A 14,556-nucleotide genomic window follows, 5' to 3' on the forward strand; every position below is an offset into this window, starting at 1 on the left:
TGGAGTTTTCCATAATAATGTTTTTCATACCTTATATGATCTGTATTTAATTAGATGTTCTCAGCAACCAAGAATTAAAGACATTAATGGTTACTGGCATTTACCCAGCTTTTAAGGGATATTTTTGAGAAAAAGCTCTAGTGAGTAGCCTTGTGAACCAAGATCAATAAAAAAGCAAATGGTATCAGGAAAGGACAGGACTAGAGAACAGCTTGTCTAGGGACAGAACATTTTGATAAAGAAAGGAAGGAATTATTAGATAGTAAAAGAAATAGAGAAATCAAAGAGAAACTCCAGAGTTCCAGAACTTGTTGTCTCCTGATTCAACTCAACTATTGTATGGATTTCAAAGCAACTTTATTTATCAAACAATTATTGTGTGACAGGCACAGAGAGCTTCTATTATATCACCTCTGCTGCTTTGTTCCGATTCTTTTCCAAACTATCATGCTTCTCTCTTCCTACCTCCTAACTGTTGCCATTATTTAGCATTCAATTTGAGATTTCTCCACTCCTGGCCACTTTCCATGTCATCTCTCTCCACTGGAATAGCTTATTCCTTTGAATGATTATGGCACTTATGTTCTGTGCCACTTACAGGTCTCTTAATTATTTAGTGCTATGATCCAATTTTTTTATAGGTATTTGTTTTGTCTTCCTAAACAGATTGTTAGCTCTTTAAGGACAGTGATTATGCGGTATACTTCTTAAAATCCCCTCAGTATCCAGTGCAGAATTAATCAAACAATATCAACAAATATTTCTGAAGAAAGGGATGGAAAAAATCAGCATATCTAATTAAACAATATTCAGACAATTTTATATTCAATGGGCATTTAGAACTTGTATAAAAGATGATGAAGAGGACTAAGAATAATGTGGGAATAAGTACTAACACAATAATAGAATCAAGGTATTTATTATTCCAATTGAGATAGGAACTTAAAAGATCAAAGGGAGCTTTCTGGTTTGAAATCAAACCTGCAAGGCTCTTAATAAAAGAATTTGTTTCATCAAACACGGCACAATATGCAAAATCAGATTTGGGTTGACAGCTAATTCATATCCACAATTATGTGTTTCTTACCTACATGAATTTTGGAAAAGCAAGCACTTCAGTGAATTACATTTAATTTTATTTCTAGATTGGTGAATCTGAGCCCAGTTAGAGAAAACACATTTGTCATGAACATGACTCTACACCCTGTGTGTTGTCTAGAAGCATGCATTGTTTTAAAGTATAAGAGAACTGACAAAGCAATGACTTGAGAATTTCTATAAATGGCATAATGTGGTAGTGTTCTGAAGTGGAACATCTTGGTACACTCAAATGATTCTTTAAAGGCACTATTTGTGAAGAATTTAAGTTCTTATTTATCTGCAAGCCATTCCCTCTATCAGGGAAATGCTGTTTACATTTTTTGACTGGGTTTCAAGTAAAACCAATTTTCAAATTATCTAAACACACACACACACACACACACACACAGAAGTAAATAAAAATCATTACGTTACAATGGCATAATGTGGTATTGAGGTACAAACGTTAATCCTGTAAGTCTAGAATATTGAGACATCGATAAATATCTAAATACTAAACAAACTAAAAAGCTTGTAGGGATTCTCTAGATCAATTTATTTCCTCCATATATTTAGCTTCTTGACATTATGAAGAGTGCATGCTTCACATGATTGTAACTTGGTTTTACTTGTGGGAATAAAGTACAGAAAAAGTGCAGTGCACAAGATTTCAACGATGAGAGAAAAGTTAAACAATTTTACTGCTAAATCCCTGTAACCATTGAGGTCGAAAGGAAAGGAAAATAATTTAAAATATTATTCTGCTATCATCCAGCATGCAATCAATGAAATAGAGGGCAAACACTTACAGAAACATAGGATTTTCAGTTATACTGAGGCAAGATATCTCAAAAAGACAAACAAATTCAAGACAACACTATGTGGTTATTAGCACTCTATTTGAAAGCCAGGAATTTTGGGCTGTCTTTCAAGTAACTTCTTTTAAGCCATATGCTATCATTTGTTTAGGCAATCACTGATGGTAAAACTGAACTATTTTAGTTTAGTTTATTGAAGCAATGTTGAAAGAACTTGGAATGCCTTGAAGGAAGATATATATTCTTCCAAACTTACTTCACAGGAAGAACCGCTATATCCTGGTGGACACTGACAAACTTCCACGGCAGCAGCAATGTTTCCCGCAGTCAGATAGGGAACCGCCGATTCAAGAGTAACAGTGCTCAGCCTGGGGCAGAGGGAAAAACCATGGTCAACAGGTAAACAAGCTCTTGGATGTTACATGGCTTGTGGAGTAGTATCGTAACAATGGTATAAACCTAAACAAATCATCTATGTTGAGAAAGGAGACTAATGAATATTCATAATCTGAAATGCTTGTCATTCATTATATTGGGTAAAGTCTGCTCAGTTACAAGTGCTTACAGCCACTGCAACCATCAAATACTGACAAGGTAAAAGAATGTTTTTACTCATTTTTTGGTTCTTGGCTATATGCTTTTTGACTTTTTTTTTGGAGATGGATAGACAGAAACTGAGTTTAAAATCATATAGCTGAAGGAATTTTTTTAACAGAAAGTATTTCCATGACTGTTTGATTTATTTTAACATTTAATCTGGAAAAGCACAAGGAGCTGATAAGAATATTCAGTTGAACTTTTAAATTGAAAGCAAAGATGGAAGTTATTTTGCTTTCTTTTCTTAGAGACACACTTACATGTGGGTGGGTACAAGTGAAAATTTCTCAAGACGCTTAGTTGAATTGTAGAATTATTTCTCTTAATTTTTTGGCCTAAATTAAATTCATTGTTCTCTGTATCTAACGGCTTCATTTTATTGGTGCTTCTGCACAAGCTGGTAATTTTAGAGAGTGATTTGGCATCATTCAGTAGTTTACAGAAAAGTTGGTTTGCCTAATCAGAAAATTGGAAAAAAATGTTGTTACCTAAGTTGGATATATATGTATGTATGTATGCATGTGCATTTGTGTGAGCATGTGTGTGTGTATGCGTGTATATATATATATATAATATATTATATGTGTGTATGTATCAGAAATATATATATAATATATATTACATATAGTTCCTCCAAAAAATCATGCAAACTCAATATACAGTCACAATTTAAATAAATGTTATTGAAGTCCTTTTGGCTTTTTCTCATTTTTTAATAAGAGAAAGTGTTAAAAGCTTCACTTTTAAGAACACAGAATAATAGATTAGGATTCATATCCTGTGTCTGACACTAGACTTGTGGTCCAGTAAAACTTACTTAATGTCTCTAAGTTTCAATTTTCTTACTCACATCATGGGGATAATGTAATAGTCCATATATCATAAGCTTGATTAAGGATTAAGTAAATTATTGAGTGTAAAGTTCTTGATCTAATACATGATATTCATTGAATGTTGAAACAGGATAAAAATAACACATGTAATACAAAAAATATTATTTTTATCCTGCAACTTAGCTTTTCATTGTTTAATGCATTAAAATAAATATTAAGTAAACTCTAAGAGCACAAAAGTAAATGTTATTGACTGGTAATAGTAATTATTGTTTTTAAAAATGATTGACAGACCTTCAAAACATACAATACACTATCCTTTAACCATGAGAAAGACGCAACTGACTCTTTCTGGAACACACATTTTGAGCTGCTTTCTCAAGAGTGATGGTAGGTTTTCATTGATCAGTTTGTCACATTTACCTAAGACTTGCCAGATTTGGGAATCTATGCTGTAATCAAGCCAGAGAGCAAAGCAAATGAGCTCATAATAAGCTTTAAATGTACCTTCAAAAGTTACGACCTCTAACCAGATTGTAAGCTTTTCAGCAACAAATTTCTAAAATCTTTATTTCTTTCATCTCCACTTTACTAACCCTAGACACTTGAGAGTACGTTGGAATATGTATGAGTTCATACACACACAAGAAGAGTCAAAAAGGAAAGTTAGCTTAAAAGCTCCAAAAATAGAAGTGGATGGAATTAGTTTAGATGCTGACTACCTGCACCATCCAAAGACAGTGGGTTACCTTTAGCTAGAGATTAACTACCAACACTATTTCCTGAATGCTTTCTTCTTTGGGCCACAGGTTGGAAACATGACAGAGGTTCTAGACTGCTAAGCATTAAAAATAACTGTGTAGAGTTTAAGTTAGATATCTAGTGCATTTGAAAATCTCTAAATGGTCTTTCTTTTCTTTCCCACCAAGTAAACTTGAACATAAAGAGTGTCAGAGTCACTGGCAATTCTTTTTAAAATTAATGTAAAATTTGCATAACACAAGCTGCACCATTTTAAAGTGCACAGTTCAATGGCATTTAGTACATCCACAATGTTACACAACCACCATCTCTTTCTAGTCTCAAAAGGTTTTCCATCACCACTAAAGAAAATCCCATACCCATTAACAGTCACTCCCCGTTTCCCCCTCTCCCTAGGCCCTGGCAACCACCAATCTGCCTTCTGTCTGTACAAATGTATCTATTCTGCATATTTCATATAATAGAATCATACAATATGTGAACTTTTTTTGTTCGGCTTACTTCACTTATCATAATATTTTCAAGGTTTATCTATGTGTGGCTGTACTTCATTCCTTAGTATGGCTGAGTAATATTCCATTGTATGCATATACCACATTTTATATATCTGTTAGTCTACTGATGGACATATTAATTGTTTCCATTTTTGACTATTGTGATTCTATGAAATCATGTACAAGCATTTGTTGAGTACTTGTTTTCAATGCTTTGGGGAATATACCTAGAGACAGAACTGCTGGGTCTGGCAATTCTTCCTAACACAACAGAGGGTTGGAAAGGGTTACTAAACTAAGGATAGCACTTCCTTATACTGACATGAGTTTAAGAGCTACTCATTGAGAACAGAGACCTGTCATGTCATCTGTATACCTAGCATGAATATCTCAGTACATGTTCAACGTACTTTTGTTGGATGGATGGATGGATGGATGGATGGATGGACAGATGGATGTATGGGTTCAAGACTGACTGAATGAATGAATAGATGAATGGATAAATGAACAAATAAATAGATAAAAGAATGAATGGATGATGAAATGTAGTTATGTTACAATGACTAACATACTCCATGACAAATGATACATTAAAGCCTAGCATCCCCATTTCAGGTGAATAAATCACATAAGTAAAAAACAATCACTTGTTTGATCTGACACAGAAGATAAATTGAAAAATGCTACTGAGTTAGGACTTAACAACAGAGGCCAGAACTCACCTGAATGTATTGTGACATCTAACTGCCTACAATTAATGGGCTGCCACATGATGAACCTATATTTCTGATCATTTTAATTGCAGAATTAGATGATTTCATGGTTGATGTACTAGCTGATTATCATACAACAGACTGTCACAATTTACTAAAGAGCAGACTGGTCAACTGTACAAAGATACAGTACAAGAACTGCCAATATAAATTTCATAAGCCAAACTTAAAGAAAGAGTGTTGGAATGTTTCAAAAGAAAATGCAAGAATGAATAATTCAATAAGGAACAATTTTAAAATACATCCAAAAAGCAAAAATATTTCAGCAAACTGACAAATTTCATTTGTCCTTTGAACAGCAGATGTCTCTCTCCCTAATCTGGGTAACCACTTTGAGTTATGAGAAATTTTCACACTCGAGCATTTTCCCCAGTAATACTCCACATTAGTATTCACTGAGCAGTCCCGATGTTCATTAGGTTCTGCTATTTGTTAAATGGGATTTTAATGCACTGAATAGTTTTAAGCGATACTCATGAAGAAGGCTGTACTTATTTTTTTTCCATTTCAATATGGTCATTTCCCTTTCTTGAAACCAGGCTGTGTTCATTTAAATACATAATGCTGCCAATAATAAAGTACTGAATTTTGGAGATACATAAACTGTCAAAGATTTGTCAACTAAGTTAAATGTGTTAGCTGACTCTTCCTCCTTAATATTATTGCTTAAAAATGCAGATAAGATGAGGAATGAAGAGAAAAAGGTCAGTTACTATGGAAAATATTGGAATCATATCAGAAATATTGTCCTGGTACTGACTTATAGATTTTCTCTATATTCTTGTTTTACTATATTTCTAACCAGAGTTAGATATGTTATGCTACATTAAAAACAGAAATATTATACTTTGAAACATCGAAGACCATTGATCTTAATAATCTTTTAAATAATTAACTTTTCCTATCCTCCTTTTTTATATTTAAGACTTTTCTTGTATTCCATGTAAAAGAATGTTACTTTGGGTTAGTCACCATAGATACAGATTTTATTACAGTTCAGGGGTTTTGCTTTTGTCAAAATGTAAGTTGATGACCCTGAACTTTCTCTAACCCATATTTTGGAAATTCTACAACATACTCTTCAATTAGAGGAGCCTGAAAATTTCTACTTTATTCTCAAAAAAAGTTTTTTTTTACTTTATTCTCATCAGAATCATTTGGTGTCCCAAAGTCTGAGTAGGCCATTGCGAAAAGAGCTAGACATTTTCTCTAGAGAGCATCTCATGTTGTTGCAGCCATCCATCAAAAACATATTAACAGGTGTCATAAGAATTCATCTCTTCCTCCTTTGTCCTACTCATGTACACTGTGCACACTTCTGTTGCACCATTTCTTATACCATCATAAATGTGCATTTGCCTTCTCTACTGGACTATACTCTCTTTCAATTCAGTGACCCATTTTTGTATTCTTGTTGATTAGCCTAGAACTACCACATCATAGTAATCACTGAGTACCGAGGCTCTGCTGTCTTCTGTGCACTATCGTGGAGACTTGGCAGTCACCTCATTAAGTATCAACAAACCCAATGTTGCAATCACTGATCCGCATTTACAAATGAAGAACCTGAAGTTCAGAGAGGTAAAGAGCCTTGTCCAAGAGAATACAGCTAGCAAATGGTGGAGCATAGGTTCAAAACCAAGTGTGATCAGCCTGCTATCCTACGATGTCTCTTGTATTAGTTCCTTGGGGCAGCCATAACAAACTACCACAAACTGTTGGCTTAATACAACAGAAATTTATTATCTCACAACTCTGGAGGCCAGAAGTCTGAAATCAAGGTGTCAGCAGGGCCATGCCCCCTCTGAAGCCAGCTCTGGTTGGTTTGCTGACCATCTTTGGTATTCCTGGGCTTGTAGAACTTCAATCTCTGATTCAGTCATCGCATGCATTTGTCCCCTGTGTCAGTCTGTGCGTCCAAAGTCCCAGAGTCTAATGACACCAGTCATATTGAATTAGGGTCCACCATAATCCAGCTGGGCTTCATCTTAACTAATCAGATCTTCAAAAATCTTATTTCCAAATAAGGTCACTCTTTTATATACCAGCATTTAAGACTTCAACACATCTTTCTGAGGGACACAATTCAACCCATAACACCTCCCAACAAATGCTAGAAATTGCATTCTTTTATGACTTAATTTTCACTTCAATCTTGAAAGTTAGGTATTGCTTCTGCCATTTTGCAGAAGAGAGAACTGAAACTTAGAGAGATACTCACAGAAGGTGCTCAGTTAATGTTGCTGACTGAATGAATCTAGTATTTACAGAATAGCATTGCAAGGTATAATGGTGAGGAAAGGCACAGGGTTTTACAACCTGGCTGCATTTCTTAGCAAAAGCCTGATGCCAAGCTAATTGCATAACCTTTTTAAGTTCTCATTTCTTTTCAGTAAAATTTCTTCAAAATTTCATTAGCTATAACATTAAATTCAAGAGATAGAAGCATGTTGTGCACCTAACACTATTTCTATAACCATCAAAAAACTACTTTGTTTAGAATGATTTTTTTAAAATAATTTATGAAATAAATTCTGTGTAATCCCTTTTGGGTACAAAAAACACAAATTTGCTCCAAAAGCCTTATGAAATAATTCTGATGATAATATTCTGTATCTATTTCAAGCAATAAAAACAAAAGGAGTGTATCGTGACAAAGAGGTAAAAGACATGATGGGCTTTATTAAGCTGTAGTAACAAGTGACTTCAGATTCTAGTGCTCAAGAGAAAACAAAAGTTTACTCATGTAAATCCCTATAAGTTTTGGGTAGTTGACCTCCATGTGTTGTCAGCATTCCAGGCTATTTTGTTCTTCTGGTAGCTGAAAAAGCTTCAGAGTCTCATGCTGGTAATACAAAGCTTTTTCCCAGGGAAAAAAAAATTACATTACTTCTGTTCACATTTCATTGGCCAAAGCAAGTCACATGAGCACATCTACCCCCAAGGGTTAGGGAAATATAATATCGTGAAAGGAGCACATTGGAAATTTGGTCAACTGTACTAATGTCTGCTGTAAGGTGAAAGGAAATATATATTTTGTGCAGAGTTCTAAATCTAATAGGTGTTTAAGAAAAGCTGAATAGGCTCTTTGCTTGAGTTAAAGATCAAGGATGCTACTAAATCTAAGGTTTGGAGAATTTAAAGGAGAAAGATGTGCAGTTAAGTTAAATGGATTTTGCCTTGATTTCTTGAAAGGAAAATGAAAAGTTTTCTATTTCTACCTTCATTTTACCAATGAGGGCAGTGAGAAAGACATCAATTAGTTTTATTGTATGAGTCTTTCAGCATTCTGGCAAAGAATGACAGCAAATACTGTCACAATTGTGGGAAAAGCCAGAATGCACCTTATTCTAGATGGTTCTATGTCTTAATGGTTCTTGGAGAAAATGTTATACCTTGCAATAATGCAGGTCAGATAGAAATGCTACATATTTATATTGTGTTTTTCCATTAGCAAAATGCTTTTGCAGACTTCTAATTCTATGCTCACAGTGACCTTTTAAGGTTGACAGGGCAGTTGTCCTCATCCTCATTTTACAGATGAGGCCACTGAAGCCCAAAGAGGTCAAAGCCTTACTTATGCTTTCAACTATTAAACAGCTGAGTTGAAAACAGGCGCCAAAATCCTTGACCTCCAGCCCAGTACTTTTGCCACGTACAAGTCCATCTAGCTATAAGGCTGGAGGGATCCAAGTCCCACGCTGAAGAAACTTCCACAGAAGTAAGTCTTCCTTAAATAAATCTAAACAGGATTTTTTGTTGAGATAGCTTCAATTTACTCATGCTCACACACAATCTGTATACCAAGTCAGAAATCTACTGTGTAAAACATGTTGAAATCAATTCAAGTGATGTTTTACAAATATGACTCAATCTACCAGATCATAGATAAATAAAATATAACAAGCTTACTGTCTCAGGATTCATGCTGACTTTCAGCTTACCTGTAGTGGGTAGGAGTTTTAAGTCTGACACAGGTTTTTACTTTCTTGTACCACTGAGCTTTAGCAATACAAGCAGCAGAGAGGTTTACCTGGATTAGCAACTGTGTCAGTTCACGTTAGCCATCCTCCGTGAACATGTCGCACACGTGATAGGGAAACTTCAGAAGAATTCAAATGGAACCAATGATTTTAAGATGGGCAGACACTGAAATTGTCTGACATAAATCAGAGGGGAAAGCCTTTGGATTAACTAGTCTGAGAAGAAATGCTGACAAAAATATTAAATAAGCCCCCAGCCACTTTTTGTCAATTTGGTTGTCATTCAATTTGAAAGCTGGAAGACTCATCTCCTATGCATTGCTGAAACATCATGACAATCTCTATTTTCTAAATGGGAAAAACACAATTAATTCCTAAGTACTGCTTCTCATCTTCAAGGCATTTTAACCCAGCTTCTAGCAGAATTGCCTATGTAAAAGAGGTACATTGTTTGGCAAGGGTTCTGTTTATGAGCCTGCAGTTCCCTCCTCCAGGAGATGATGATGATGGTGGTTACACTAGTTAAAGCATTACAAGTGAAAGATGAACTAGGCAGGCACAGGCAAATCATAGGGGACATCAGCAATAAAGATTCCTCTTGTAGACAAAACAATATCAGAGATATTACTTTGATTATGGGTATGCCAACTTGTCAGTTTTGGATCACATCTGATCGTTTAACTCTGATTTAGAATGAAGTTGTCATGATATATTTTGTTACTTCTTATTTGAGTAGAAAAGGAGAAGGAAAAAGAGCTCATTCAGACACAAAGTTAAAATTTCGTCCGAGGAAAATGTCATTGTTTTAAAATGGAAAGCATAGCAGCCCACAGTCACCCAGATATGGGCATGGCTGGTTGAAGTCAGAAAGTCTCACTTTAAAGAAAAAAATGGAGATCAAAAAGGAACTAACCTTTGAAAGTGTTCTAGGTAATGAGCAGTTTACATAATTATCACATGTAATTTTCAAAACGACCCTGAAAACTAGGCATTACTATTTCCATCTTCACACCTGAAAAACTCAAGGCTCCACGAGGACCAATCATTTGCCAAAGGTCACACATACAATAAGCACTAGAGCTTGAATTTCTACTCAGATATGGCTTCAAAACTCAGACTCTTTATACTCTGCCATCCATTACAATCATATAGGGTTTAATAAAGAGAAATGTGGTTATTTAAATGAAGATGCTTATGTTTCTTATTATAAGCTATATCCTATTAAATCAGAAACCAGATAATTAATTAGTGGAGGAAAATATTTAACAAACTACTTTCTGAATCTAGGTACCCTGAAATTATATCTCGAGTTTCTCACTGTATGAATCATCATAATTACTTGTCACATGCTCTGGAAGAATTGCAAAGGACTCATCAATACTAACAGAGGCCAAAACAAATTTATTTGGTGTATTAAAAATTCAAAGATTTAATAGAAGCACCTTTCAGAAAATCCGTGCTCCATTCTTACCTCTTATTTGAAGACAATACAACACTACAGATGTTCAAACTCGCTCTTCCAGCACATGCACGGTTGCCCAAGGTAAATGTATGGGTGCAGTTTTTTATTTTACCTGAAGATGGCATTCGTCCCATGGACGTGTGTGGCTTGTATGAGTAGTCTCTCCAAATTGGCAAGCACGGTCATAAATTCTTTTCTACTGACTGGAAAACGTGTGCCATGTCTGGTAAATGATTCCTCTCTGAGTGACAATACGTTAATATGCTCTTCAGATGGTTGCAGGTACACTTCATCTTGGGCCGTGCTGATGCGCAAGTCATTTCCCTGCAAGGAGAAAAGAAGGTTCAAAAGGGTAAAACTGTAAAAAGAGGGTACAAAACGGTAAAAACATTAGTATCTGATCAAGCAAGTTTCTCAGCTTCAGCATTTGGAATCTCCATCTTTTGGATTATTTTAAATAACTTTTTAATTTCAGGATGGCTTTCCCTATCATTCAGTGTACTTCTGGAATATATGAAGGGAAGGCAGTGCAATTTAAAACTTAGCCATAATATTTAAATTATTAAATTAATATCAGCCAAATATTAGTTAAATGCATTCCAAAGTATAAGCTTCTCGGTTATGCATGCCCTTACTTCCCCCATGACCTAAGATAATAGATACTTGGCTGCTCATGAGAATAGGTGTGATTACAAACACCATGATTTTACATAGTACATAAAAACTGTGTATTTCAAACCCAGTGTATTATGGTATATAGCACAATAAGGAAGAAAACTTAGAACAGTATATTAAACTATTATTTTAAATGACTTTTCTATAGTTTTTCAATGGGACAACACAAAAGCAAACAACAAACATGAAAGTTCTGCATTCTCATGTACACATAACGGCATCATCACAAAGAGTGTTGCAATGACTGGCCTATGACATTTAAGTTATCCTTCTTTTCCTAGCTCATCATTTTCATAATCTATAACTTCTCAATATTTTACATTTTAGGGAGCCCTTTAATCTTGAAGGAATCCCAAGATATACTTCTAATTGTATATATATATGTGTGTGTGTGTGTGTGTGTATACATATATGGATATATATATCTTCAAGACCACTTCACCCAATAATGGAAAATATTCATTTTGAGGAAAGAATTTTGTCTCTGATACACATGCACAAAAGGTTCAAGACAAAGAATAACAGAGCTTCTGGTGCCAAATCAGCACCTACCCACTTGAAACCATAAAGAAGCCTGTTTGTGTGTGTGCCTGTGAGTGTGTTGGGGGGTGGGGAACCATGCCTTTTGGGAAAAGAAGGGTATAGGAAAGGGTGAGAGTCCTCCTCTAAGGAAACTTTAGGGTCCCAGAATTTTAAAATTGGCTAAGGATATCCAGACCCTGAAAGCAGTTTCTCCTGTATCTTTCTTACCTAAATTGGGATCTTTAACTTAGATTTAACTACTAAAAAGTCTTCTTTTTCATTTACTTTTGTTCAAGATAAACAAAGATGTATTTGATATATATACAATAAAATATACTAAGAAGCCAGAGAAAGTAGCAAAAATAAAATTATTTAAATCAGAATTTGCCTATCATACTTTTATCATTCTTGGAAACATGGTCATTATGTTTTTAAATTTAATTTCACAATTGGCCTAAAAGTCTCCCTTATCATTGGAACCCAATGAATATACTTAGTCTTCTAAATATGCCACAGAGTGAACAAAGCATTCCTAAATTATAATCTTTTTCTTTAGTAGTATATAAATTAATATCAAATCAACCAGGTCAAAACTAGCAGGAGTGACCTTCAATTACATAAATGTGTAAAATGGTTGAACACAAATGATGTTCTCCATACCTACCTCTAAGATAGTCATAATCTGGAGTACGCGTTCTGTATCTTCTTCTTCTTCTTCAAGGTCATATGATATGGTAAATGTCAATTGTCCTCCAGCGGCTGTGAGCTACAAGAGAAGTGAAGTGTGGTTACTCCAGGACATAAGATGGGCTATTAAATCATATTCTACTTACTATTTTTAAATCATTTTATTGTTTCAGAAGACAGCATTTGGAAGATGCAGAAATCATGGGAGTGCAGAATGGGAATGATAGACGTTTCTTTAGAAGTAACCTTTATACGAACCTTACCCATCAACTGCAAGCCTGACACAAATATAAATTCATGTATTATTTTCCCCAGCATTGCAGGCTTCCTGAAATAGGTTAAGTTCCATGAAACCAGATACAGCCTCTCCTGTCATCTTACGAGTCTCTAGTTTGAGCTTTACAGTTTCCAAACAGAGAAGGATCTATGTCAAAATTGGGACATTTCTAGCCATCCCTGAGGGTCACTGATTTTCTGTGGGCTTGAATGCTTTCAGTAAAGACATCACTCCATTTGACATGTACTTTTCATGGACCATAAGCTAAGCTGGGCCATACTGTTGGTCACAGAAAAATAAAAGTGTAGCAGCAAATATTTACATTATGATATTATATAATACATAAACTATAAAATGATTTTATATTATGATAAAATTCAATCATATATGACAAAGAGGGTATACTTTACCCTGTGCACTCAAATAAGATTAGTTTGTATGAATGCTATTATCTCCTTTTCATTAGGCAAACATTTTCCTTCTAAAACACATGGCAAGCCCCACAAAATGTTTGCCTGATCTTTACATTTTCTGACATTGACAGTAACCTTGTAGAAATTAAAAAAAAAAAAAAAAAAGAAATAGGAAGGCAAGAGCATTTATAGGACAGGAATCAAAATTGGAGGTGTGAGTGACAGACTCAATGCCAATGCTGCAGTTCTTCTTTTTTATTAAGATTCCACCCCAGCGCTGTAAATAAAGACATTCATAAAACAAATCTGATGATTTGTATTCTGCTGTTTCCTCCAGGCTGATAGGCAGAGACACATTTTCACAGCAGTGGGCTCTCTGCAGCCTTTCACGGCAGACCCTGGCCTGAAAGCAATTCCTGGAGATGCACGGGATAGAGGAGTTGGAAATCTGATTCCTCTTCAGAGTTGTTCCACAGGGAATGGCACACGCTCGCTCTTATTAAACAGGATTTTTAAATTGCAGCTCCACAATGTCTTCTAAGAGCTCATTACATGGAGCTCTACAAGGAACTAAAATTCAGAAAACTGTTATTCCCTGGCTCCACTAAGAAATGGCTCTACTCTAATGTCATTTTGAATATAAAACAATAAATATCTGCCTGGACTATAGCACTTGGCATTATTGTGAATAATGAGGAGTGAACCTAAGTGAAAGGTTTTTGGTTTTATTAAGAGAAGCATCCAAAATTTCACATAGTGTGCTTATGAAAATGAGCTAGACATTTCCTCAGTGAAAGGAGTCTAGAAAAGCAGCAGAGAAGAATGTTTCATATTTCTCAAAGAGAACTGAACTTAGAATTTTCTAAATTAATAAAAATGTTTAATAAGTGGTAGGGACTGGGTTTGGGAAGAACATTGGGACATAGGTCTATAGCATTCCAAAAGTTTTGAGCTTCTAAATATATTTTGAATATTTAAAATTTTGGTTACATGTTATTATTTTTTTCTGAAATATGTTTCCATAAAAATTAAAAAGATAAATTAATTCTTATTTTCTTAAATTAATTTAAGAAATTATAATATGCACTCCAATACAAGGAACTTTGTGTCAAAGATATGCTCCCATTTTGGCAATAAAAAGAGCCAAAGTATGTCTAATTTGAAGAGCCAAACTTTTAAC

General features: G+C 34.8%; 1 protein-coding gene across 2 annotated transcripts in view; it reads right to left on the minus strand.

Moving 5' to 3' along the window:
* Window positions 1–14,556, minus strand: part of LAMA2 (laminin subunit alpha 2) — a 535,576-nt gene that overhangs the window by 238,317 nt on the left and 282,703 nt on the right. For both annotated transcript variants that reach the window (XM_037842983.1, XM_037842982.1), the window contains exons 13-15: window positions 12,664–12,765; window positions 10,915–11,126; window positions 2,155–2,266 (exon numbers count right to left, since the gene is read on the minus strand). In XM_037842983.1, coding sequence (XP_037698911.1) covers window positions 2,155–2,266; window positions 10,915–11,126; window positions 12,664–12,765 — 426 coding nt within the window. The remainder of the gene's footprint in view (window positions 1–2,154; window positions 2,267–10,914; window positions 11,127–12,663; window positions 12,766–14,556) is intronic.

Source organism: Choloepus didactylus, chromosome 7 (assembly GCF_015220235.1).
Source record: "Choloepus didactylus isolate mChoDid1 chromosome 7, mChoDid1.pri, whole genome shotgun sequence".
NCBI lineage: Eukaryota > Metazoa > Chordata > Mammalia > Pilosa > Megalonychidae > Choloepus > Choloepus didactylus.